Source organism: Phodopus roborovskii, unplaced genomic scaffold (genome assembly GCF_943737965.1).
Source record: "Phodopus roborovskii unplaced genomic scaffold, PHOROB, whole genome shotgun sequence".
Taxonomy (NCBI): domain Eukaryota; kingdom Metazoa; phylum Chordata; class Mammalia; order Rodentia; family Cricetidae; genus Phodopus; species Phodopus roborovskii.
This window is the reverse complement of record NW_026126541.1, coordinates 29,158,191-29,185,889: the sequence shown is the minus strand read 5'-3', so window position 1 is coordinate 29,185,889 and position 27,699 is coordinate 29,158,191. Positions and strand designations below refer to the sequence as shown.

At 38.8% G+C, this 27,699-nt stretch overlaps 1 protein-coding gene across 1 annotated transcript; it reads left to right on the top strand.

Annotated features, from left to right (window-relative positions):
- The first annotated feature begins 1,796 nt into the window (after nt 1–1,796).
- Cdc37l1 (cell division cycle 37 like 1, HSP90 cochaperone) lies at nt 1,797–27,699 on the top strand. The gene is made up of 7 exons (XM_051199959.1): nt 1,797–2,105; nt 6,259–6,540; nt 10,991–11,081; nt 18,241–18,356; nt 18,909–19,031; nt 23,261–23,425; nt 27,084–27,699. Exons 1-7 carry the CDS (start codon nt 1,974–1,976, stop codon nt 27,180–27,182), a joined length of 1,008 nt encoding a protein of 335 aa, XP_051055916.1. The 5' UTR covers nt 1,797–1,973; the 3' UTR covers nt 27,183–27,699.

Genomic DNA, 27,699 nt, shown 5'->3' with positions numbered 1-27,699 from the left:
GAAATGCTTTTCAACTTTTATTTATGATTATAAAGTCATATATTCGTCAGAAAATCTTCAATCAACACAATACAGGAATGCTAACAGTGAAAGTAAGATCTGCAGAATTTTTCCTCCCTGGCCTTAGCCACCAAAGTAACTATTAAATTTCTTCTATACCTTCCAAGAATTACACACACACACACACACACACACACACACACACACACACTGCGTGTATGTGAGTGTGCTCCTTAAAAAACAAACAAACAAATTCAAGTTCTCATTCTACATAGATTTCTTAACTCAGTGCTCGTCTATGTAGCCCAGGGTGGTGGTGAACTTGATACCTCTCATGCCTCAGCCTTTCCCAGGATTACTGACGTGTACCACCACACTTAGCTCATTTTGTAGATATTTCCGTATCAGTACACTTAGATCTATTCTACTCTTCATCTGTGAGCAATTCCGTTGCCTCTGCTTATTTTTTAACGTTCTTTTACCACCCCCAAACCTCTTTGTAGATACATCTTTGGCTACTTCTGTAAAAATATTGGTGGGCATTTTCCTGGTCGTGGAAGAGCAGAACAGAACCACATAAAGCATATCATGTCATTCCTCTTCCCTAGAGGTTACACAGCATTTCTAACTCCTTCTTTCTCATGCATTGGTCAACCACTGGGATTAACCAACTTTAAGAGTCTGCCAACCAGATCGAGGGCAGATGGCTCAGTGGGTAAGAATGCTAGTTGTGCAAGCATGTTGTTAGCAGCAATTGTGTAAAAAGCCTGCACCTCTGTAAGAGGACTGAGACCCAAGGATCACAGAGCTTGCCTGGTGTCAATCTAGAGTTCTCCAAGCTCAGTGAGAGATCTGTCTCAAGGGAATAGGGTGAAGAATGATGGAGCAGGGCAAGAGATGTGGTCCTCTGGCCTACTCCTGTCAAGCTCCACCCCCTCACACACAGAGCTTGCCAAGCAAGGGCCGGAAGATTGATGTTCTGTTGTCTAGTCCGATTATGAGTAGGCAACAGGCCGGATTGTTAAATATGCAGGTTGTGAAGTTAGACTGCCTGGATCCTAGCTGTCTCTGTTTCTCTGTGGTCCTAGGACCCAGAAATTCCTAGAAATTGATATAGGATCTTACTTGTGACAGGCATGCACTCTACCACCAAATTACATTCCCAGGTCTTGGGTCAGTCGGTCTCTCTCTCTTCTCTCTCCCCACCTCTCCCCGTGTTTTGTTTTTCAAGATAGGGTTTTTCTGTGCTGTCCTATAATTTACCTTGTAGACCAGACTGGCCTCGAACTCACAGACATCTGCCTGCCTCTGCCTCCTGAGTGCTGGTATTAAAGGCGTGCGCTACCAATGCTGGCCTCTGGATCTTTCTCTTAAAATGTGTTCTGAGGAATTTGGGAACATTTCATCTCAAAAAAGAAAAGGGACAGCGAGTGCACGGATCTTCACGATTCTAAAAGATGTGAGAGGCAGGAAGCCCTCCGTTCTGTCTACTAGTCTCAATTCCTCACAACCTTGCTCCAGGGTTTCATTTTTAGTGTCCTCCCCAGCGGCAGCAGGGGTTGCACAACTGTCTTGTCGTGAGTAACCCTGAAGTTAAAGCACAGTTGGCTTCTGTTCCCTAAAACCACGAGAGCAGGAGAAAGGCAAAACTCCCTGTGACCTCCGGGATCCGAACCCTCAAAAGCCCTAGTGCTCCCCGGACGCCGGCGGCAGACCTCTCCGCCCCTCCTCTCAGGCGAGGCCACGCCCTCTCCCTTCCACCGGAAATGACGCGCGGGCCGGCTAGTTCTTCTTCCGCAGTCGGCCGGCGGCGCGGCCCAGGCAGGCCTGCTCCGGGCGTGCGTCGTCTCTGCGGGCGGCGGGGGAATTCTGGGTAACGACCGTGGCCGGCGGGGCGGCTGGCTCCGCCCAGCGGGTTCTACTCACGCCCGGGCAGTTGGCGGTGGCGGTTGTCCGGCCCGGACCAGCGGGACATGGAGCAGCCGTGGCCGCCGCCGGGCCCCTGGAGCTTCCCGAGGACTGGCGGGGAGGCCGCGGAGGAGAGCGACCTGGACGTGTCCCCCTCTTCTTCCCACTACCCGCCGGTGCCTGGCGGCGGCGCCCAGGTGAGAGCAGCCTGCGTTCTGGGGGGGGGGGATGGGATGGAGGGGACGCCCGCGGGCATCGCGGGGGCCCGGTGCCCGCCCCCAGCGCTGCCCGCACCTTCCGCGAGGGAGGAGGTGGCCACGCGACCTCCACGTCCTCGCACACTTGTCCCCTCACCTTTGCAGGAGGTTCCTGCGCTCCCTCTGGTGTCAGCCGGGATACGGGGGCAGCCCGGGCCGAGTAACATTGACCCTTTGTCCTCTTGTTCGTGCCTTCATGCGAGCCTTTATTACACAGTTGATGGGGACAGCGAGTGATTGTACTTCCATAGTAGTACACCGAGTCCCGACATAAACATCTCACGTGCGCCTTCCCATGCTGACATCTCAGCAAACGCTGCAAGCCTCTCTCTCTGGACTCCGGCACACGCCTCCCTTTCGCTCAGTCATGGGTCCCTTACTGTAAAAATTGTTTCGTTCCTCCAGTGAAATTGGCTTTTCTTTCAGGCTTCTACCCCAAGTTCCTGATACTACTTGCGGTTTTCAGCTCAGCCTTCCTGCCTCAGAAACTGCCAAGTGTGACATGTGGTTTACACTTTTTTTTTTTTTTTCTGCGAGTGCTTGCTTCTCACCCCGGTGTGTTTTGGACTAGATTTCAAGAGCACAGACGAAACACTAATCTGTTCAGTGAAATTGCTTGTAGATATTTTTTTTCTAGGTTTTTTTTTTTTTTTTTTTTTTTGCAAAATGCGGCTCAATGAACAATAGCCCCCCCTCCCATTTTAAATAAAGATGACCGTTTTAAATTGTGTGCCAGCAAGTGTGGGATAATGGTGTTATGTCAGCCAGCTGAGTTAACTGGGCTCACACAACAGTATGCTGTTTCATAACCACAGGCTATCTATGTTCATCCAGCTAGTCACAGGGAAAGTGAGGCAAAATGGGAGTTGATGGGTCAGTAGTCACCCGCTAATTATGGCTCACTAGTGTCATCTGTGTGTACATAGTATTACAGTAGGAGAACATGAACAATTGCTTGGATCAGTTTGAACAGATGTGTGGAGGGAAAATGATCTCAGGAATTACATTGCACTGTGGTTGAATCAAAGAAGTAACCCAAGAAATTCAATATTTTAAGACACGTTTTACCAGTGCATTTGTTCAGGTTTAAAAGTAAAGAGGCTTTTATTTCCTTCATTAAAAGATGTTTCCCTGAGGTCATCTAGTTAGTGGCAGACTCCCCACTATAGATAGCTCTTGTCCAGTGTTTTTCCCAACCTACTTCTGCACTGCCTATCTGGAGAAATACTAAAAATTTTATTGTATGAGAAGGCCTTTAAATGGTGGTAAAATCTGCAGAGTCATTATTCCTAAGGACCTATAATAATTACAAGCCTACTTATATTTCTTGATAGCTTTAGGACTTAAATTTGGAGCTTAGAATATTTAAAGACAAAATGTTTAATCAACAGACTTTTAAAATCCATATTAAATGGCTGGCTTAATTTTTATCAAATATGAGAGATAGTGCTCTCTCAGTATAACAAGAGATGTGTGAAAAGGCAAGCCAGAATTTGGAAGTCCTATTTAAGAATTTGTAGAAATTATTATATCCTTTTTAGTTGAATTTTTCATACATTATGTTTTGATCACGTTTTTCCACTCTCCTAACTCCTTCCAGATCTTCCCCACCTCTCTACCCAAGTAAAAATCAAAATCAACAAGCAAAAGACCAGTAAGAATAAATAAATAAAAATCTATAAAGCTAAAATGAAATGTCCACAAAAACCCATTAAGTTTATTTTGTGTTGATCAACTACTCCTTAGCATAGGGTCTGCCCTGGAGTACAGTTGATGGGACCCAGTGACATGCCACTCAAAGTGGTTTTCTCTCTCCTGGCAGGTATCAGTTGCACATTGCTTCTTGGTTAGGGGTGAAGCCCGTGCCCTCTTAGCCCTCTCAGTGCTGGGACCCTGTCTGACTTGCTGTTTGAGAACTTTTGATATAAAGTTACAACAGTAAACTTTAATAATAACAGTTCCTTTGCAAAGTTTTTATTCATTAAAATTTATGTCCCTCTAAAATTTTATATGATCACAGAGTAAAATAAGACCTAATGTGGCCTAGGACTGTAGCTCAGCAGAGAGTTCTTAACCCTAACACGGGTTAAATTCCCTGTATTGCATTCTTTTTTAACTCATTATACTTAGTCATCTCAATGCATGTTGGATAGTATTACCAAATGGTTAGTATATACCAAATAGTATAGGGGTAGTCTATGGAGAACAATTTGAATATAAATCATTCTATTATTAGGTTTGATTTAAGAAATAATTGCTTCTATTTAATTAGAAAGTGAAGATACCCCATTTATTTACAATTGCCTTTATTGGTGTAGTTTTGTCTTTTGCAAATAACATTTTACAGCTTAATTTTCCTCCTTTATCTGGCTCCTTTTTAAAGTGTAGTTACCTTATAATTTTTCTTTTGTTATATAAGTGTTTTGCTTGCATCCCATGCATTCCTGATGCCTGCCAAGGTCAGAAGAGCGTGTTGGATGCCCTGGAGTTACAGGCAATTATGAGGCATCATATAGGTGGGAGAAATGGAAACCAGGTTCTGTACAAGAGCAGCAAATGCTCTTAACCACTGAACCAACTCTCTAGATCCATAATGTTTTTGGTGTGTCAAAAAGTAAAATTAAGCGTTTTACTTGTTTATTTAGAGATATTGGTGGTATCTGGGCTTTAAGCCCTCATGGTGACTAAATAAGGAACTAGGATAGCAAGAGTCCGAATACATATACTGTAGAAATCCTGAATGTGCCTGCAGATTCAGGAAGTAGGAGAGCCTTGTTTACTGCCTGCCTCAGAACAGTTTGTTCAAGAAGTAAAGATTGGTTTATTTATCTAACAGTTATTAAATTCTAACTCCTTACAAAGCTGGTAGTCAGAGAGAAAAATAAGTATATATCATGTTAAAAATAAGTACCACTGCTGGGCAGTGGTGGCCCATGTCTTTAGTCCCAGCACTCAGGAGACAGAGGCAGGAGGAATTTCTGTGAGTCCGAGGCCAACCTGGTCTACAGAGTGAGTTTCAGGATAACCAGGGCGAGGTACACAGAGAAACCCTATCTCAAAAAAAAAAAAAAAAAAAAAAAAAAAGCCACCAAAAAACACACCATACAAATGTGTATACCTTGGGTTTGGAGAGAATAAGGCTTAAGAATTGGCCGTAAGTTATAGGACAGAGGGTTGTTGGTGAAAAGGGAAAACAGGGTCTTAAGGGTGGGAAGAATAAGTAAAAGTAACTGGAACTTAGGGGTCTAGTCATCATCATCATCTCTAATAATGGACTCTAGTAAATAACATGAGTCCCCCTCCTTTGAAGGATGTAAAATTGGAAAGGCTTGAATACTGAAACAGGTGTGGGAACAGATTAACAACAGTGGTTCTCACTAAGTAATGTAAAATTGTGCTTGTAACGAAGAAATCCTAAAAAAAAAAAAAAAAAAAAAAAAACCAGCCCTAGGCTTTTGTTGAAACAAGAAGTATAAGGAATTAAACATCTATTGCATTTACATAAGTAGTTACACAAATATTAAAAGTAATCAGTTACTCCCCAGTAGAGCAGAGTGATTTAACCTTTACTTTTTTGATTTAGATTAAGCTGATGTATGACAATATGATACAATCATTTATAAAGTTTTCTATTTAGAACTCTCACATCACAAATTGTGATAACACAGAAACAATAAATTATTGCTTTGAAGTAAAAGGATGTTCAGTGTGGGTAGAACCGGCAGGTTGAAGCTCTGAAGGTCTGGTTTTCAGGATGAAGAGCCATAAAGAACTGAGGAACCAGACTAAACTTTGCTTTCCTTCTGGTGAAGAGTTCTGGAGCCTGCACATCTGATGCTTGTTGTGGGCCAGCTGTATGCAAGTTACTGACAGTTGCCAGGCTTTGTGTTGTTAGTTGTCAGGGGAGGGGCGTGGATGAACAAAGCAGCTCAGAGTCTGTTGGTGAATGTAAAATGTAATTGCAGACAAAGAGTACAGATATGCCGTGTTCCAGAAAGGTCACACAGAAATCCTTTGAGTTGAAAAACCGTGTACCGTGTCATTGCTGCCACCACATTCCTTACTAAAACTGTCGTTGATATTCTTTATTTAGATGTATAGCGATGGGATTGAGCTGGCTTGCCAAAAGCAGAAAGAATTTGTGAAGAGCTCTGTGGCGTGCAAATGGAATCTTGCTGAAGCCCAGCAGAAACTTGGCAGCTTAGCCCTGCATAACTCTGAGTCCTTGGATCAGGAACATGCCAAAGCCCAGACCGCTGTGTCAGAACTGAGGCAGCGGGAGGAAGAATGGCGACAGAAAGAGGAGGCTCTTGTCCAAACAGAGAGGATGTGTCTCTGGAACATGGATGCCATTAGCAAGGATGTTTTTAATAAGGTATGATGATCCTTTGTTGGACCACAAAGAAAGAAGAAAAGGGGCTGGGTATGTGGCTCAGAGGTAGAATGTGCAAGAGGCCCTGGGTTCCATTCCCAGCACCACAGATAAAAAACAAAGAAGGAAAAGCAAACACTTCTGTAAATAACTGTTAGCAAAGCAATTATAGAGAGTCCTGTTAAACAGCAAACATCTCCAAGCCTTGCTTTCTTCAATATCTAGGGTAGCTGGGAAGATTAATTAAGTCAGGTGACATCTCAAAAGGTGACATGATGTTGTGGGCCTGTGCACTGCCCCTGGCAGGTGAGCACTTCCTGATTGTGGCTCTCAGTTCCCTGTCAGTTCTCTGGCACACGTAGTCACTGGATTTGTAAATAAAGTTGTTCAGTTTGGCAGCACAGGTTTAGTAAACTCGAGTAGCAGTGCCCCTCCCCCCATTTCAATTTTGTTCTACTGTTATGTAAAGTCATTTTCATGCGGGTATACAGTGTACTTTGATATATCCTCCTCCATTCTCCCTTTTCTCACCTCGATGCCCTTAGGTAGTTGCACATTGTCTGTACTTTAGTGGTTTTGTACATTTATAGAACACGGAGGGCCTACACATGAGGGAAAAGAGGCAGTATGATTATTTCCAGGTGTAATTTATTTTTCTACAAGTCATATAACCTCATTTTTTTATGGTTATAAAACAATGTGTTTTATATTCATGCATGTAGGCTTATATATGTATTGGTGTATGTTTAATTTCACTTTATCCATTTAGCTATTGGATACCCATGTCAGTTCCATAACTTAGCTGTTGTCCTAGCTAATAAAATAGTACTTCAACAACATTTGATGTGGTAACTGACAAGTCTTTTTTTTTTTTTTTTGTATTGTTTTGGAACTTGTCCTGGAACTCACTCTGTAGACCAGGCTGGCCTTGAATTTACAGAGATTTGCCTGCCTCTGCCTCCCAAGTGCTGGGATTAAAGGCATCTGCCACTAACGCCAGGCCGCCCTACAGCCTTTTAGGTAAATATCCAGGAGTAAGATAGCCGGGCCATAAGGAAGATCTATTTTTAGTTTCTTGAGAAACCTACATTCTCACTTCCATAGTAGCTGGACTCTCATACATCCCTATATTATATAAGTGTTCCCTTTTGTCTTTAACCTTGCCAGCATTTGTCGTTACTTCTTTTTGTAATGACTGGTGTTCTGGTTGGGGGTGAGATGGGATCTCAATATAGTTTTGATTTGCACTTCTTGGATGGCTGGTAGTGTTCAAGTTTTTTCATATATTTTTAGCCGTTTGTATTTTATCGTTTGAGACTTGCCTGCTCATTCCATTAGCCCATTTGTTGATTGGGATGTTTTATTTCTTGTTATTCAGTATTTTGGTTCTTTGTATACTGTAGTAAAAGATATTAGGGGCAGTGAGACAGGTCAGCAGGTAAATGTGCTTGCAAGTCTAATGACCTGAGTTTGATCTTTAGGACCTACATGGTGAAGGGAGAAACTTGGAGATTGTCTTCTGACCACCACACATGTTCTATGGTATGTTCACACAGGCATGTGCACACACAAACACATACATATTTTGCTCATGCAAAATAAATAAGTAAATGTAATAAAGCATTTTAATTAAAACAGGTAGTTGACCTCTGTCTGAGGTAGAGCAGACTCATTTTATCTCATTTTGTAGGCTGTTTTTTAGACCTGTCTAAGGTATATATAGCTAACACATTTTTATCTCATTTTGTAGGCTATCTCTTTGTTTTTCTACATGAAAACTTTGTATAAAGTCTAGTTAATTGCTGGTGTTATTTCTTGAGTGACTGGAGTCCTATTCAGACTGTTGCCTGTGTCATTATCTTGAAATGTTTTCTGTACCTCCTTTAGTAATGTCGAAGTTTCTGGGCTCACATTAAGTAAGGTCTTCAATCCATTTGGATGAGTGATAAGGAGCTACATTCTTGCACGTGTGTATATCCAGTTGTGCCACTACGACTTGAAGAGGCTGTCTGCTCTCTGATATATTAATTTATTTTTGGCATCTTTGTCAGCTGTGGCTATATGGTAGAATGCTGGGTTTTTGTTTGTTTGGTTTTTGTTTTTTTACTGTGGCTCCAGTACAGTTGAAATCAAGTACAGTGGTAACTCTAGCATTATTCTTTTAACTCAGCGTTGTTTGGGCTATCCTGTGTTCTTCTGTGTTCCCATTTGAATTTTTTGCATTTTTTTATTCCTCTCTATCTGTGAAGAAACACATTGAGATTTTGATGGAGATTATATTGAATCTGTAGTTGCTTTTGGTATGATAGCCATTTTCACAATATTAAATCTTCTAACCTATCAACCTAAGAGAGCTTTCTTTCCTCAGTGTTTTAGGGTTTTTACCATAGATAATTTCTTTTTACTTCCTTGAATAAAGTTAGGTTTATTCTAATGTCTTTTGTTTTTGCCTGTATTTCTCAGCATACTAGTCTATAAGCTACTGATTTTTATGTTAGTTTTGTCCTACCATTTTTTCTGAAAGTATATCAAATTAAAGATATTTCTGGTGTAGTCCGTAGGGTCACTGACAAATAGAATTATATTATTTACAAATAAGAACACATTTACTTTTTTCCTTTCCTAGTCTTTAAGAATGAAAAAAATTCCTACTTGGCCTGATGGTAGAGGCTTGCAGTCCAGTGAGGCTGAGGCAGACATCTACACGTTGAAGGTAGCCTAAGCAATTTAGTGAGACCCTATGTCATGATGAAGTGAAAAGAGGGCTGAGGCTGAGCTCAGGGTAGAACACCTGCCTGGCATGCTCAAGACCCAGGCTCAGTTCCTGGAACCACACACACCCCTCAAAATAAAAAGGAATAAAGAAAATGATGTCCCTGTAATAATATTCATTGTTACTGCTAACAAAGGGCCTCATTGGCCTGCCTGAACTAATAAAATCTCATTTTTCTCAAACTACTCTAGTTTTATATATTTATTTTCTATTTGGAAACTAGAGTTTATAAAGATTGCTTTCAAAGTGCATAAAAAGTGGAAGGAAGGTGAAAACTCAATAACTTAGGAACAAATGTTTTTAATGCAGAATCAGTTTTGAGAAAATATTGAGGATAGCCTATGTTAAGCATTACTTTGGAGAAACGTAAGTCTGAATACACAGGTTTAAATATTTTGATTTTTTTTCTCTCTGTCAAATTGGTTAAGGAAAACAGTTCACAGAAGCTAAAGGCTTTATTTTTATGATGGGTAGATTTTGTATATTCTATTAGTGTTTTCTCTGTCTGAGTCTGAGTACTGTACCTCTGAAGAGAATTTAGAGCAATGAGACCTGTAGATGTCATCATGTCCCTTCACTAACCCATGGACATACCACATGGGATGGAATTTGTGTCTTTTTAAAGTTTAACTTTTTACAACGTGTGTGTGTGTGTGTGTGTGTGTGTGTGTAAGCCACAAGTGTAGGATGTTGGATTCCCTGAAGCTGGAGTTAAAGGCCATGCTAATCAATACCACATGAGATACTGAGCACTTGTAAAGTGGTTAATCCAAATTAGGATGTCCTGTAAGTGTAAAATACATACCAAATTCCATTATTCAATACCAAAACACCAGGAATGAAGTATTTGCTAATAAAATTTTGGTGTTTCTTCCACATTGAAATGATAATATGTTGAATATGTTAGGTAATGAATATCATTTGTTTATATCTGTATTTCAAGGGGGCTAGTAGAAAATTTTAAGTTGTATTTGTGACTAGGACAGTATTGGTCTAGATAACAAGAAAAAGTACAAGGTGCTTTTATTTCATAGTTTTTCAATTTGGTAGTGATAATATCAGGGTATAAAGTGTATCACAGAATGCTATGGGGAAACTATTGTGCTAGTTTTGCTGATTAGATGAGAAACTTCTTGGTCTGTTTTCATGACTTACTGAACAATGTAAATCCCCAGTAGATGTTTATATTTAGTTTTAAGAATTAAACTATTTAGCTTCCCAAGAGAAAGTTTTTAGAACTGCAAGCAAGTCTTATTTTTTGTTTTGTCTCTTCTCAAATATTTATAGTAAATATCTTTGACTCTGTGTGCTTTGGATGCTGAATTTGCTTCTAGCAAGAAGCTCAAAGATTAGGCTAGAGTTGCAAGTATTTATTGGAAATGAATAACACATGTAAAGAATCTTTCTGTCTTTGATAGAGTAATCTAGTTAATGAAAAGATTCATTCAACTGTTTTTCCTGTGTGATCACTAGATAAATTTATAATGTAAAACAAAGCCAATGGGATTACCAAGTGAGAATGTTTAATATTTTTAATGACAAGTTTAACAGATTAGTCTAATGATGCATAGTACTATGCCATATTTTTATTATATCATTTCTATAGGAAAGATTGCTAAGCACTCAGCATCTGGAGAGATTCAGTTAAAATACTGATTTTAATTATTAAAAATTTTCCAGAGTTTTATTAATCAAGATAAAAGAAAAACAGAAGATGAAGATAAATCACAATCATTTATGCAGAAATATGAGCAAAAAATCCGACATTTTGGTAAGTCTACTTAAAGTTTCCTTCTTTATTGTGTTTGATATCATTGGCATGTATATAAAACTGAACCTCTAAAATGAGGTCCAAGAAGCATGTGGCCAGCTCCACTCCTGCTTATGTGGGGTCATCCAGATCTGCTTCAGACCTGTGTCCTATACCAGGTTGCTTGTGTCTTAAACCAGGTTGTGATACTGTTCTCTATGATGGCATCACTGCTTTTCATTTCTTGACTGATCCTGTTTTGTTTTTCTTTTCTATGTTTTTTCTTAACATTAAAAGATTAGCTGTCCTTTAAAAATTATATATTTTTCATGGGCAGTTGGGGAGGGGTCAGGTGCATGCCACATGTAAAGGTCAGAGTACAACTTACTGGAGTCAGTTCTGTCCTTTCCACTATGTAAGTTCTAGGGATTGAATCTCATCCATCAGGTTTGGTGGCAAGTACCCTTACCCCTGAGTCATTCTGCTCTGTACTCATGTTTGTTTGGTTTTTTTTTTCCTTTTCCTTTTCTCATGTTTGGATAGGATGTTGTGTAATTCATGGTTCCTTGACATGTTGCTCAGATAACAGAACTTAAATACACACATACACGATCTAAGTACAGGTTTTGTCATTTATTTCTAAATATTTATGTGTATGTGTCTATGTAAGTATATGCCACATGTGTAGGGAGGAAGCTCATGGACACCACAAGAAGGCATCAGATCCCCTGGAGCTAGAGTTGTGGGCAGTTGTGAGCCACCCAACATGGGTGCTGGTATCTGAACTCGGGTTCTAGAAAAGCAGAAAGCACTCCTAATGGCTGAACCATTTCTCCAGTCCCGGAACTGGCTTTTTCTATTGTGGGAAGAAGAGTGGGGGGTGAAGTTGAAGTAAATGAGCTCCTGGGGGGAGCTAATGTTGGAGTTTGTTTAGGAGGGGCAGATATGGATTTTCCATGGAGATTGGACAACAGCATTAGAAATGCAGAGTCAGATCTGGGCAGTGATGGGGCATGCCTTTAATCCCAGCACTCAGGAGGCAGAGACAGGAAAATCTCTGTGAGTTCAAGGCCAACCTGGTCTACAGAGCAAGTTCCAGGACAGGCTTCAGTGCTACACAGAGAAACCCTGTCTCAAAAAAATAAAACAAAATGCAGAGTCAGAAAATATATGTGTGGTGTGTTCTGAGACTTACAAGCAGTGTGATACTGTTAGATTGAAAATGCTGCTTGGGGAACTGAAGAGATGGCTCAGCTGTTAAGAGCACTGGCTGCTCTTCTAGAGGACCTGAGTTCATTTCCCAGCAACCACATGGTGGCTCCCAACCTTGTGTAATGAGATCTGGTGCCCTCTTCCTGGCCCACAGGTTATATGCAGGCAGAACACTATACATGATAAATAAATAATCTTTTAAAAACAAAGAAAGGGAGGGAGGGAGGAAGGAAGGAAGTAAAGAAGGAAGGAAGGAAGTAAAGAAGGAAGGAAGGAAAAAAAGCTACTTGGAAATGTCCGGAGTTGAGTTTCAAACTATTATTTTTTTTTATTCAAGTATTGTGTGAATTAAAAGATACAGTTCTTGTTTGTGTTTTGTTCATGAATGGCATATTGAAACCTTTTACTGTTTGTGCTCCCACAAAGTATTATTTTTTTTTTTCAAAAGGAAAACCTGTACATTAATTCAAAAGAATAATTAGTACCTGAAGAAAGCTGGGCATGATGACAACATGCTTGTAATCCCAGCACTAAAGAGGCTTAAGCTAGGGGATCCCAAGTTCAGGGCTAGCCTGGATTATGACACTGTCACAAATAGCCAAAAATAAGAAAAGGCTAGTGTTTGGAAGCTAAACATACAAACACATTTCTATGTATATCATTGTGTCATTTCATATCATTGAAACAAAAGGAATAAGTAGCCCTCTCTTGGATAGATATTAAAATCTTTAAATCAGCATGGTCTTGAATCACAGGGATAGTAGATAGAAATTTGCAAATGAGTCTTGTGTTGTTGGCTACCATTCCTACCTACAGTCCTTGCTACCAACACCCCTGTGTTCTGCAGGAAAATGATGTTCCATCTACTGGTGCTTCTTTCTGGGCACACATAGCATTTGATAGAGTAGTGTTACTAGTGGAGTTTTTCCCCAGCTGGCATTCTGTAGGCTGTTTGCTTTGAAGCAGTGTAACCTAGTAAGTGAGAAACAGTACCTCTTTCATTGTAGATTGAGTGCTTTGGTTAAATGCAGCTCTGTGTGGGAAAGCATTCCAGCTTCACAAGATGTTGTAATCCACCTGACACTGACACTCAGTCTTCAGTAGACCCTTTCCTCACTGTGTAAAACCGACTGTTTCTGAGTAGTCCATGGTAAGACCAGTTAATTTCATGAGTTTGTGTTCATCATTTATTTTGAAATAAAATGAGCCACAAGTAATAGGTTAGTCCATCTAGTAAACCCCAAAGTGTAATTCAGGTAGAAGCATGGTAAAGAAAGGGAACACTTCTAGAATGGGCTTGTTCATGTGAGGGATTGTTGATCCCTCCAAGAAGAAATTGTACCACTATACTCAAGCTGCTACTTTATGGATAGATAATTAATTCTGTAGAATATGGTGCTGTATTGGAGTTTTTGCTCCTGAAAAATTTGGTATCCATTGATTCTACTGGCCTAGATAACCAAGACATCCTTGGTGAGAAGAATCCATGCTTTTGAATCTGCGTAAACTGCCCACCTAAGACTATTGTGTGTTTTGTAAAATGGCCAGGAAAATAGGCTGGCTTGGCACCCACAGATGATTACTAAGCATTTGTTTTACCATTGCATGTTGTGAGCTTCCAGCATCTCATCGTGTAATACTAACCAGACCCTTGCTGTCTTCAAATCCAACCAGACTTATAGCCACTCCCAGACTCACATTGTACCCGTTTCTTAGTGGAAATGCACATTGGCTTTTCACTTTGGAGGAGATACCCTACTTGCTGCAGCACATTGGATCCACAGAAATGTTCCTCAGGTAGTAGGCTCCCAAATTTTTCATGTGTTTATCTCCCACTCTCTGGCGTATGTGTATCTTATACATAATAGGCATCTGGGGCATCTGCTAGTTCTGCTCGCCAAGTTCCATCAACATAGAGTGGACTAAATTTACAGTTACAGGAGGTGATGAGATAGCAAAATCCACATTTACAAAGTCATATGCAGTTGATAAAGGACTGAGACAAGAGTTTGAGGGTTTGACGGTATTTATCCACCTTTGGAGAACAATTACTTCTGTTGGTATATGCTTATTAGTAAAGAACAAAGCATCGCCATACTGGTAGGTATATCGATAAATTCTTCAAAAACATCTGGAATGACAGCTGTAATTAAAGCTTCCAAGTGGAAACTTTCCAAAGATGGATTCTAGTATGGCCTCTTGAAAAAGAGAGCCTGGTGAATGTGAGTTCACACTAGTACTTGTCTCCTCTGTACTTAGGTTCTTCATAGTTTTTCCTAATTCTCCCTTATGCTGTTTGATGACTGTTTTCATGTTGCTTTAACCCTTATACTTAAATGGTACCATTATTATAGTGTTACAAATTATTGAAATCTGATTTTCCTTTATATTTTTGCTTATTGGGCGATTTATGCTTTAGAAATACAAACTGCTTATTAAGACAGAGAGCTCGTTTTCTCTTAAAATTCAAAACAGTTTTCAGTTATTTGCACCTTTAACATCACTGTCTTTGTGGTCCTCAGAGATGCTTTTCAAATTGTGCAATGGTTTTTTCGGAGCACATCATTTCCCTTCCAGCCATAGTTAGCTTTGATTCAGCATTTTCTCAATCTATTTGGATTTTATCAAAAACTATGAACATCTATATAAAACCTTTTTCATTTATAATATTTCCATTATATTCACTTGTGCTTTACTTTTTAAAATAGTAATGTTATTTTTGAAAAACATGCTGTGAAGTACTTGAATAAAATATAAAGTAAAATAAACTGAAATCATGTATTGTAGGATTTAAATTATCCCTGATAGAATTACATTTTTTTTTTTTAACTTTGGGAACTTTCCAAATTCTTCACAACAAATATACTTTTATTACCTGAAAAAAATATTTTAAGCCCTTATTCTAAAATTTGGGCATGGCTTAATATTTTTTAAAAATGTATTTAGTATATAATAGTATAACCACCAAACTTCATGGTCAGTTTTATACCAGAGAAATAGAAAGTCATAGGAGTTTCTAGAATACCTGACAAGATAACCTGAAACCTCAGAAGCATTGTGGGGTGGCAGGGAGAAGGATGGATTAATTTTTAACTAACATGACTGTGCATAGGTGTGGAGGTGGAAAAAAATGGTTGTCTGGTAGTAGATGTCAGGAAACGCAGGGAGAGCTCAGAAAGTTAAGCTAGTCACAGTTCTTCTCAAGGATCTTGCAGACTAGCTAGGGGAGTTTTAGCAGGTAGTTACGATAGATGGTATAAAGTGTTAAATGTATTCTGTAAATATAATGCAGGGTATATGTACTGGGAGCAGTTTTAATAATCGAATAGACTATTGAGAACTAATGACACAAAGATGTTCATCAGAAAGACACATGGTTTGAAAATTAACGTACTTTAATTTGTCAAAGTAAGGTAGTCTAAGAATTCAGAAAGTTGGTTGATTAGTTTGAGTAGCTGGCTTATCCTTAACCAAAAGATTGTCTAAATAAGTATTTGCTATATGAGTGAACTAGTCACTGTTGTGTTAATACTTACTATTAAGTATTTACTATGTGAGGCACTGTTCTAGTGTTTTATATGAATTAATACCTTTAGTTCATAAAAACCCTTCCATGTCAGGTACTGTTTTACCTCACCCCACTCCTTGTGGGAAGACACAGACATATATGAAGGAACTTGCCCAAGACAGTCTTATCTCCTTGGCCCTCATCCTAGCTTGTATACTGTTTACAAATTTCAAAAAAACAGTGATTTCAGGTGTGCTCTGTTTCTGTAACTTTAGGTTTTCTGTAAAGACTTTCTTATAAAATTCCATACCTTTTCCCTTATATAGACTACTTGTAACTTCTCAGTTTCCTACTAATTGAAGATCTAATTTACTTAGATGCAGAAAATCTTTGTCCAGTCCCAAGTGTCTTAGGTATTTAAAAGATAAAACACTTCCTTCAGCTTGTAACAGATTGCTAACATTTTGGTAACAAATGTTACCAGTCCTTTTCATATTATCTTTAATTCAGAATCCAAATGGACAGGGTTTTGTTAATAAAGTCATAATGCTGCCCTGTTGAGGTAGTTGTAGATGATTGACTGTAAAGAAACTAGAAAGTATTACCTCTTTAGAGGTATTAGCAGGCTAGCAAAGGGACTGGGAGTATAGCTCATTTGGTAACGTGCATGACTAGTATGCATGGAGCTCTAGGTTTCATCTTTCCAACTGCAAAAATCAGGCATGGTGGTGCAAGGTTCTGCTTTCCCAGCACTGGAGAAAAAGAGGGGTGTGGCAAGTTCAGAGTCAGCCTGGGTTCCCTGAGTCCCTCTCAAGAGAGTATGGGGAAAAGGGAAGGGGCAGAGACTGAGCCATAGGGGATGTATGTCTTTAGGTATAAGAAATAAGGATGGGGTAGTAGGAGGGAGGTGGAGGAACTATGGTTGGTATCTGAAATGAATAAAAAATTTTAAATTAAAAAAAAAAACAGAAATAAGGATTGTGCTTTCATCAGCTCAGTTTTTCAGCATTTGTTAACTCCTGGGAACTAGTTTCAAATAGATTTGCAGAATCATTCTGTGTCTCAGAAACTTAAATGACCCAACTGTCAGAAAAATGTGGTGCACCCTTATAATCCTAGCACTGGGAGGAAGTGGTGGGGAAAGGTTAAGGTTTGGGGGATTCTTGAGTTATGTAGAAGACCCTGTCCCCCTTTTTTTCTTAATAAAAAATTTTAAAAATGCTGAAATTGCCCCAACTTTTTTCTAAGGGTAGTGTATTTTTAGTTGGTTCCCCACATGTTGCTGTGTAAGATATTTGTTTTTGATCTTGATCTTATGTTCTCATGTGAAATTTAGTATGTAGAAATTCATTTTGTGTTTATTGTCATGATTCTTAAGACAGTCCTATGACACTTCAGTGATGGCTTAAATAATATCTATACTGTTTTTGCTGCTGTGAATAATCTAAAGTTTCTGACATAGTGATCCTTAGTTCATTCAAGTGTAACCCTGAACAGCACATTCGAGGTTCCGGGTTCTTGGTTATAGTGGCTTTATTAAGTTAGATAAAGATACAGATGCATGCTAAGTACTACTTGGATTCATTTAATATCTTGAAACAAAATGGTAGCCTTTCATATATGTTCAACTAATTTTAAAATAATTTACTGTATAAATGAACAGACAGTATTAGTAATTGCCTAATATGATTAAAATAGTTGCAGTATATTAGTATTCTAATATTGACTTATTTGTTTCCCAGTTAATAATGTTTCCTGAATTGATAAATGTTTATATTTTACTATGTTTTGGACTGTTTAAAAAATAAATTAGAGATAATAAGAGTATTCTGAATTTTTAGTAAGCCCGTAAATTTGCCAAGTTTAGTTTTTTGAAGTCTTGCATTTTAAAAGTGTTTGTACTAGAGATTAAGCCACAGGCCTCATAATAGGCAAACACTTTTATCGTTGAATCATGACCTAGTCTTTTTTTTTTTTTTTTTTTTTTTTTTTTTGACAAGGTCTTACAAAGTTGCTCAGATTGTCCTTAAACAGGCTCTGTGGCCATTTGCAGTCTTTTGCTGTAGCCACTCAATAACAGATTCTTAACCATCTTTCTATTAAAAAGCATTTTGTTCTCTTATTAGATGATAGAAGTACCTCAAAATCATTTGCTCTCACTTTAACCTTAAGGGAAGTCCAAGTTGTGCACGGTATTTGGGACTTCAGGCATTCCTATTAGCAGGGGTCTTCAGCAGGTCACTCTTCTTAGTCAGACTAATTATGTGAAATAAAACTTGCTGTCATTCCAATCTGATGGATATTGCTTTAAGAGGTATTACTGCTCATGGCTTGTCCTGTCACATAACACAGTGCTCTAGTACCAGGAACTGTCTTTAAGAGAAACATTTAAAAATCCATTTCTTGCTTCACGGGAAGAAAGGAAATATTTGACATCTGTGATTCAATTCTCTTTTACAGGTATGTTGAGTCGGTGGGATGATAGTCAGAGGTTTCTGTCTGACCACCCATACCTTGTATGCGAAGAGACTGCTAAATATCTTATTTTATGGTGTTTTCATCTAGAAGCTGAGCAGGTATGAATCTTGGGTGTCTGGAAACCTTAATAGAATTCTAAGTTTTTACTTACTTTTTAAAAAAATTGTTGCTTACTTTAAATGAAAGTAGGGGGTTGGACAGTGGTAGCTCATGCCTTCAAACCCAGCCCTCCAAAGGCAGAGGCAGGTAGATCTCTGAGTTCAAGGACAGCCAGGACTACACAGAGAAACCCTCTCTCTTGGGGGAAGGGGGACAGGAAGATATCAGAAGGAATTATGAAGTTTGATCGTTTGTTTTCATGCTTACTGTAAGGACTTTGCTGTTATTTCCCAGCGTGCTTGTAGTCACTTGCTCTCTCCTTTCCTACTAGTCATGTTTTAAATTTTCATAAAGTAATCATGGTGAGGACTAAGCCAAAAGCATGTGGTTATTCTGGCCCATATAACAGCAGTCTTTATGTCTATATAATATTTTATTTAATAATACGGAGAATAAAAGAAAAAGAACTATGAAAATTGAAAAGTGGCCTCGGGACCAGTTCAGTCTCTCCTCCTGAGGTCTTTTGTGTGACCCTGATGTGTGTCTTTCAGAAAGGCGCTCTAATGGAACAAGTAGCACATCAAGCGGTGGTGATGCAGTTTATTATGGAAATGGCCAAAAACTGTCATGTGGATCCAAGAGGCTGTTTCCGTCTGTTTTTCCAGAAAGCCAAAGTAAGTAGTTACTTGGTGTTGGACTATAGCTGAGCTCTCTTTGTCAGAGCTCTCTAGTCAGAAAGCTGTCTAGGCAGTAGGATCCAAATGCTGTAGGTTTTCTAGTGAAAAGAAAGGTATAGTGTTAAAGAGTATATATAAGCTAGACCAGTGGTTACACAGTATGTTAGCATTTATAATACATGTTACATCACAGTTTTTGTGCTGATTGAGACTTAAAATGAGAAAGAGACTGCACTAGACCATACATTTGAAACCCATGCAAATTAATGTGACTATTATGGGCTACTTCATCATTTACCCATTTAGTATATGTAGAGTGTTTTCTAATGGATAACAGAGCCATTTTAAATGCCATGTTGAGCACAACAGCATCCTCTACTTGTAGAACTTACCGTTTAAGAAACCAAATTTGTAATGAAAAATTTAACTACACTCAGGAGGCTAAGGCAAGAGGGTTATGATTTGTAGATCAGCACAGACTGCAATAGAGAGATAGTAGAGGAGGAGAGGGAAGAAGGAGGAAGCCAGCTAGCCACCTGACTTATAGACTGGAATGTTATATAGCTATTATATACTTATGGAGCATTGTTAATAATTAAGAAAATGTTTATGTTGCAAGTTTAAAGTAAGAGATGCATGGTTTATAGAAACATAAGGTTGGCCCTACTAAGAAAAATAGATATGTGTTGAAAGATTACTGTTTGATATTTACTGGATCAGTAATAATTAAAAGTTTCCTAAGAAGCAAAGTAATAAGAATTGAATTCACTGCTGGTATAAGTATACATTAGGACACCCCCTTGGAAATGTTTCTGGTGGAACTGAGCAAGTGCATCTCTGAGCAGCAAAACCCTTTGTGAAGAGTGCTCCACAGAGAGCAGATTCTTAGCATGTGCTCAGGGCCTGATAGTCGGGATGCCTCAGTAACAATGGTTTTCATGATACAACTGTGATATTAGCGCCCATTTCACTCTCATCCACTCATGAGTGCACAGTTGATGCTGAGGCAGTTGGTAGAACCTGTCATCTCTTATTAAAGCTAGATGTGAGAGACTTGAGAGGATGAACAGCAAATTTCACAGTTCTTTCCTTTGGGGGATGGTGCTTTAAAGAATCCTTTTTGTCTTTTAAATATTACATATTGTGTGTATGCAGGTTTACTTACAGTGTGGTGGTCGGAAGTTGACTACTGGTATCTATCATGTTCCATCCCATCTTCCAAGGCAGAGTCTCTCAGTGAACTTGAAGCTCGCCATTTTGGCTAGGCCAGAAAAACCCCAGGATCAGCTTGTCTTTGTCAGATCCCCTCCCCCACTTCAGTGCTGGGGTTCCACATGTGTGCCATCATGCCAGGGTTTTATATGGGAGCTGAGGATCCAAACTGGGGTCCTCATGCTTTAGGGTAGGTGTCACTGCTGCCCAGACTTGTCATATTCCTGGGCTTTGCTGGTCACCATTTCTGAGTCTCAAGTAGACATCATCATATGTTTAATTCTGTAAAAATGCAATTGTGTAAAAAAAAAAAAAAAAAAAAAAAAAAAAGTACACTGCTAGTGGCAAAACGTAATAAGTTTGTTCCTGGGTCTTTTTAAGTTTATATTTAAAGTTTTTGAACACAGTAAATATTGACTACGTGACATCATGGTATGCATGAGATTTTAATGTAGAAGGGCTGTAAGGTTTGAGAATCACAGCTCTTATGTCTCTGCATTCACTGCTGTGGTGCTCATAGATTTGTTTTAATACCAAAAGACTGGCCGCCTTTGCTAATAACCCTAAGAATAAATTGGGCGTATTCATTTATATAATTTATCATCAGTATAGATGGAAAAAATATAAACCCAACAGTAGGAATGAATGGAACAGGCTAGTTGTATAGCCGGTATCAACTTTAAAGATGTACTTTATAAAGTTGGTAGTTTTAAGTATTTTATATTTTATAAAGCATTTTTAGAGGCATAACAGTATATTTTTGAGAGCTACATGTATGAGCAAGAAAAGTAAAGCAAATGAATGACTTGAGACCCAGGGAGAGGAGAAGAACCTATGGGAATTGCTTTCTGAGGTACTGGTGGTGATCAGATTCCTAATTTTTATGGGCATGCACATATACACTCATGTGCACACGTGCGCACACACACACGGCTTTTTGCACATTTTATCATGTAATTAGAAATTAAAAGGAAATGCACCAGAAGTTTAACTTTGTTTATGCTTGAGTGGTAGAGTTACCATTTTCATTTTCTTTATTATCTATTGCAGTGAATGCTTCTTGTAGCAAGGTAACAGTAGTCCTACTCTAAAATAAGTACTATAAATTCTGAAGTGCACTCACTGTTCCTACAGTTTCCTCCAGTCTTGTCCTACAGTTTACAGCAGTTGACTTTGATTGAACAAATGACTAGGTTGGAATTTTAGCTAGGCTTATTGTAACTAAATTTTTACTTGACTCATAGAAGCAATAAAAACTATACCTTTTGATGACACCTTAATTTATTTAAACTGATACTTTATTTGGTAGTGGGACATTGCCACACTACATGTAAATGTTTTCTTTGATAAAACAACTGAAAATCCTTTAAATCTTCAGCTTTAACAGTTTTAATAGTAAAAATTAGGGAGTAATATTCATGGGGTACTTTTGTCATGATAGTCCCTGTTTTAAGCATTTTGATAGGTTAACTTATTAAATCCTTATTTATTCTTGAAGATTTTTACTCCTGTAAAGGAAGCTGACATAAAGAAAATAAATGGTGTCTTGTAGCTTACTTCATTAAGCAGAGTCGGTCCCTTGATTTAAGCCTCGGCCTTAGGACTACAGTGGAGTCAGCAGTCATGCTCTTCGCCTTTGTATGCAAGCCCTGGACAGGAGCATAGGTCCTCACAAGCACTAGCTAGCTATTACTACAGTAAGATTTAAGTCTAACCAAGGAAAAAGACAGGGTATCCTCCCAGAGCATAATTTCCATTATTTATGTAACCCAGAACTAATGTACAACCTAAACTCCATTGACAAGATCTTTCTACCCCCTGAACTTAAAGTCAGCATACTGTTAGCACAGGACATATACCTTGTCAGGTACACATAGGAGAAATGTTTGAAAAGAGGCCTCTGCAGTAGAGAGAGGCTTTCTTGGAGAACTCTCCTACATCATTGGATGCCAAAAAGTGAGTCTCTTCCCTCTGCCTAAGTTACAATGCTTGTTTGTTTCCAGATGCCAGGCAATTGCTGAGCTAGAATACTTAAGACATCCTTATAATAATTAAATTGAATGTTGAGGTTCTTTTATAACCCTTTTTTGTCTTTTATAACTTTAAGAAATAAAGTTTTAAAAGGTCAGAGATGTAGTGGATAGTAATAGTGCCCCTTCCCGAATTAAGTGAGAATAAAGTGAATGTGAGCGTTGATAGTTTGTTTTTTGGTTTTCGGGATTGAGCCTAGGGCCTTGTGCATTCTAAGCAAGTAACCCCGTGTTCTTAATTGGTCTTAGTAATAAAAACCCAGAGTTAGATACAGAGGAAAATGCTGAGAGATCAGAGAGGAGCAGCAAGTCATCAGCACAACTTACCTCTCAGCAAATATGACAGCGAGTTCCTGTTTCTCTGTGCTTATATCCTGTTTCTGCCCAGTTAGCTCACTTCTTGTCTGTCTGTATGGACCTCTATGGTTAGCTAGTGGGGGGCTCCATTTTCTGACCCTCAGACAGGCTTTATTTGTGAATCACACCCCAACCTGTCGCAAATATTTGTTTTTTGTTTGTTTGTTTTGAGATAGGGCTCTGGCTGTCCTGGAACTCACTCTGTAGACCAGGCTGTCCTAGAACTCACAGAGATCTGCCTGAGGGTCTCACTAAGTTGCCATGGTCTGGTAAATTTACTCATTTGCCTACTTAACCTTGAACTTGCTATCAATACTCTTGCCTAGGCCTCCTGAGTAGCTGGTCTTAAAAGCTTTACTACCAGGCCACTCCTACTCTGTCTGTATAAATAGGAGTGTTGTTTCCAGTAGTTAATTTTGTTGAACCAGAAAGAAACAGAGGAAACCAACTATTTGTGAATGTTCCTGTGAAAGAGATTGTTCACAAATCTGCCAGGAGACTGTGCTGGTTTCTGCATTTGACCACTCCTCACTGCTTCTACTCCAGCTCTGCTGTGTGCTTTGGAAATTAACTCTGTGTTTAGTAGTCCAGAAAAATTCTTTTTGCTTGTTTGTTTTTATATTCTAGGCAGAGGAAGAAGGTTATTTTGAAGCATTCAAAAATGAACTTGAAGCTTTCAAGTCAAGAGTAAGGCTTTATGCTCAATCACAAAGCTTTCAGCCTATGACGGTTCAGAATCATGTTCCCCATTCTGGTGTTGGATGCATAGGCTCCTTAGAACCCTTATCACAGGTAAGCTGGAAAAAGGATGCTCATTTCATAAATGTATTCACATAATTTTGTTGTCAGGCCACTTGTGAATAATGTCTGTATGATCGCTTAAATTTTTCTTGCCTCAAAAAAAAATAACTCTTATGTGGTGGCACACACCTTTAATCTAAACACTCAGGAGGCAGAGGCAGATAGATCTCTGTGAGTTTGAGGCCTGATCGCCATTGAGAGCTCCAAGCCAGCCAGGGGCATGTTGCCTCCAAAATAAATAAATAAATAATAAATTTATTACCTTAGTCTTATTTCATTCCATGCTTTGGCATTGTGTCTCTTCTATCTTTTAGAGTCACCAGATTCTGTTTCGTTTTAATCTGGAAAAGATGAACTGTACCTAAACGTTTTTAATGTCAAGTGTCACTACCTAATGGTTATCTCAGTCATAAACTCAGTGTGGCTTCCCACAAACATCTCTTTCTGAGTAAAATACATTGTTGGCAATTTTTTAAGGATGAAATTATCTTGAGAGCAGGCATTTGAGTGGTAGCTAAATTGCTGCATGGCTTTATGTAATTAGTACCTTGTTAAGTAGCACTTTTTGTATGTTATCTATCCAGTACTGTTAGCAACTGCTTGAACCTCCTCAGAGTCTGCAGTTAGAGCAAGGTAAAAGCTATGCTTTTACACGAAAGAGTGTCAGTGAAAAGAGGGGAGCAGACCACTAAGGTAGCTGACTGCTTACTTCCCTAGAGCCTTAAGATATTGTCAGACAGCCCCCACCCGTTATGACCTTAGAAGTAGCAGCTTAATAGAGCCCGGTTATCTCTCATTTCCAGGCTCCAAGATTTTAAGACCAGCTTTAGCCAGTTTATTCTGTTTCTACATTGGGAGATGGAAAGTATCATTGAGAAGATAATATGAGGAGAGTCCTGTATTTATTTTTAAGCCTCATAAAATGGTAAAAATTGAGATTTTCAATTTCTTGACATTATGTCACTATAATTTTACCATTTTAGTAACGTGTTTTTAAAATAGCTGTTAAATTTTACATTAGCACTTTTAACCTAATGTATCTAAAATAGTAAGGAAAGCACCTGGTCATATTTAACTCAAACAAAAACATTTTCAAGGATGTAAACATTCATATTCTGACTTTAAATAATTACTAGTGTTCTCCTTTAATTAGACATATCAGAAATAGCCCCCTCAAGAATGCCAAAAGATCCATTCTTTATTTTTAATTTCTTTAAGATTTGTTTTATTTATATGAAAATATTTTGCCTGCGTGTATATATGTGCATCACATGTGTGCCTGGTGCCCACAGAGGGAAGCCAGAAGAGGGCTTTGGAGCCCCTGGAACTGTTGGTTAGGCATGGTTGTGAGCCGCCATGTGGATCCTGGGAAGTGAGGCCTGGTCCTCTGCAAGGGATCAAATGCTCTAAGTGCTGAGCCATGTCATCACTTCTTTACTGCCACTTAACTACAGTATTGAGAGGTAGTACGCAAGGAAGCAGGCTCCCAGGAAGCTTTATGATGTCAGAGGCAGTTGGTAACCTGAGATTAGTCTCCTATTGCATATCGATGAAAAAGACACGTAAAAGGTATCATTGGTTCTTTACACATAATGAAATAGAAGCAACCCGTGTTATCCAGAAGATGCGTCTGGTTTGAGAGCTGTAAGTCATTCTCATGCATACCAGTGGCAGCTGACACCAGTGGCTAGGCCTCTGTTGTCACCTGTGGCAGAGAAGACTGGAGTCAGAGTTTTGTCATTTAAATTATTACTACTGTCAGGAATCTTCATACTTACTCTGGTTAGTAGACTAGTTGTTCCTTACAGGGTGAAAGTTTAGGCGTCCTGTCCTAGACAGCCTCAGGGAGAGCAGCGCTGATCCAGGTCCCTGTTAGTTGCCGAAGATTATTGACTAGATGAAAGAAACGGTAGGAGGCAGCCACCCAAGGGAAGTCTGAAAAACTTACTATAATAATGGTATGTCACTTCGTGGCCTGTATAATATGATGACATTTATCATTTAAACTTCTTTAAAGTGCTGTGATTATTTAAATTCATTTTTGCACATAAGTAAATTGAAAATGTCAGAGGTTAAATTACTTTGCTTAAAGCCAACACAATAAGTGACGGGGCTGATACTCTAATTTTGAATGTCCTTTCTCCAGCCTTCAGAGTCCTACACTACAAGTAGTCATGCTCTTGGAGAGAACTATATACTGAGATAAGTGAAATGCTGAGAATTTGGACAGACAGAAGAGGAAACCAGTGAAGTGTCAGTGTTGCTTAGGTTAGGGATATTGGTTGCTTTTAATTCTGAGTATCATGTTTGAGTTACTGTAAGTTTGGTCTTGAAGGGCTCTGGAGTCTGAAATGGATGTCAGAAAAGGCTTAGCACTACTTTGGAATGTAATATAACAAGAGTATTGACTTTTATAAAGCTTAGAATTTGGTAACATTTGATTTTAGTTTTTTTTAATAGTGAAAAACAGTCCTGAAACACACCAGATATTCCCATCCTTATTCTTGCTGTAGGACTCAACAGTGCCTTCTCGGATAAAAGTAGTGGCTGCTTCATGTTTATTCTCTGCACTGACTTTTAATGGTATTAAGTTGTGACATATTTTTTTCTTCTTTTTGAGTATTAATGATACTAAATAGAAGCATTAAAACAAAATAAAAAAGACTCTTGGAAATAATCAAATTCCTACCTAGCTTTTGGTTTTTACTAAAGAAACCTATTTCATTTGGATAACTTTGCTCATTAATGCTTATTAAAAACAAATAAAATTAGGTAGTAAAAGTAATAAAAAGTCCAAGTTACTGGAAAATAGTCAAATAACTGAGTGGGGGGAAAATCACTTCAAAAGAAGAAAATGGCCAAGTACAGTCTTGAGTTTTAAGAGCTTACACTTTTACCCATGGAACATTTAAAAATCATGCATTCAGTTTTGGCATTAGTTGAACAATATTTTGAACTTTTATCTGTTTTTTTAATTGTAGGCAAAAGTACCTCTTCAGAAAAGTAAAGATTTTTGTCTTCAAGTTTATTTTACTCAGTACATGATTTGCCTGTATCAAAATGTTTTACACTTATAGTACCTCACTGTTGTAATCAGTAATCTTAAGGATACATTGCTGGCTAACAACCTTATTTTATGTGTAGATGTTTTGCCTAAAGACATGTCTGTGCACTGTATGCATGCAGTGTCCACAGAGGCCCGGCGAGACTGGCAGATCTCCTGGAACTAGCTTCTCAGGTGGTTGTAAGCTGCCACGTGGATGCTGGGAACCAAACCTTGATCCTTTGGAAGAGCAACAAGTGATCTTAACTGCTGAGTCATCTCTCTAGCCCCCTAAAAGCCATATTTATTAAAATATAATGCTTATGGGGAAATTTAACCTTATATGATTAAAGAATTAAAATTAGTTGTGTTGAAAGAGTTAAATGGGTGTGGTGCTTCGTACATTTCTGTTCACGTATATCCACATCTCTTTGGATTAAGTAATATCCTCCTACCCTTAGTCCTTTGTGTTTCAGCCCAAGCAGACTTCAGAAATGCATGTTCTTTCCTATTTGCTATGCTGCAGAGGAATAGACAAACGCGCCAATGAATGTGCTGATGTGGGCTGCTCATGAAGTGTTTCCTCTCCCTTTCTGTCTCCCCCAGAATCCAGATTATCTTCAGTATTCTATCAATACACCTCTCTGCAGTTTAAACTCAGTGGTACATAAAGAAGATGACGACAAAATGATGGACACTGTGTAATTCAGTTAAGACTGCTGAGGCCAAGGACTATTTTGTTACAAGAAAGGAAGAGCTTGGCTATTTTCTTGACACTTTTATGGGTGCTGCACTTTATTTTTGTTCGGTTTTTGATGGGAGGGAAAAGAGTACTGAAATGTTTTGCAACTTTTTTTTTTTTTTTTTTTAATGTGCTGCTAGGGTTTTTTGTTGTTTTGTTTCTGAAGGGAGGGACGGTACCATACATTGCAGGACGTCAAACTGGACTCTCCTTACCCCTCAGTTACTAAATTTGCCTTTAACTGTTGTTAATTTTGGAATCAAAGTATGAAAATCTGCACAATGCAATGTTTACAAGACTGAGGAGAAATCTGCTAGCGAGTCTTTTTAACGTGGATATGTACATGTCTGACTTGACGGAAAGAATTAAAGATAAAAGTGTGCTTGTCCCACTGCTGTCAAAGTTCAGCTGTCAAATCTGGTGTTTGTCACATTAAAAGCAATAAATCAGTAGTGGTAACCTACTTTACTAATGTGTAAA

Coding starts and splice junctions, on each gene's coding strand:
- Cdc37l1 (XM_051199959.1), top strand. CDS start 1,974: ATGGAGCAGCCGTGGCCGCCGCCGGGCCCCTGGAGCTTCCCGAGGACT. Junction 6,541..10,990: donor GCAAGGATGTTTTTAATAAG/GTATGATGATCC, acceptor AAAATTTTCCAG/AGTTTTATTAATCAAGATAA. Junction 11,082..18,240: donor GCAAAAAATCCGACATTTTG/GTAAGTCTACTT, acceptor TCTCTTTTACAG/GTATGTTGAGTCGGTGGGAT.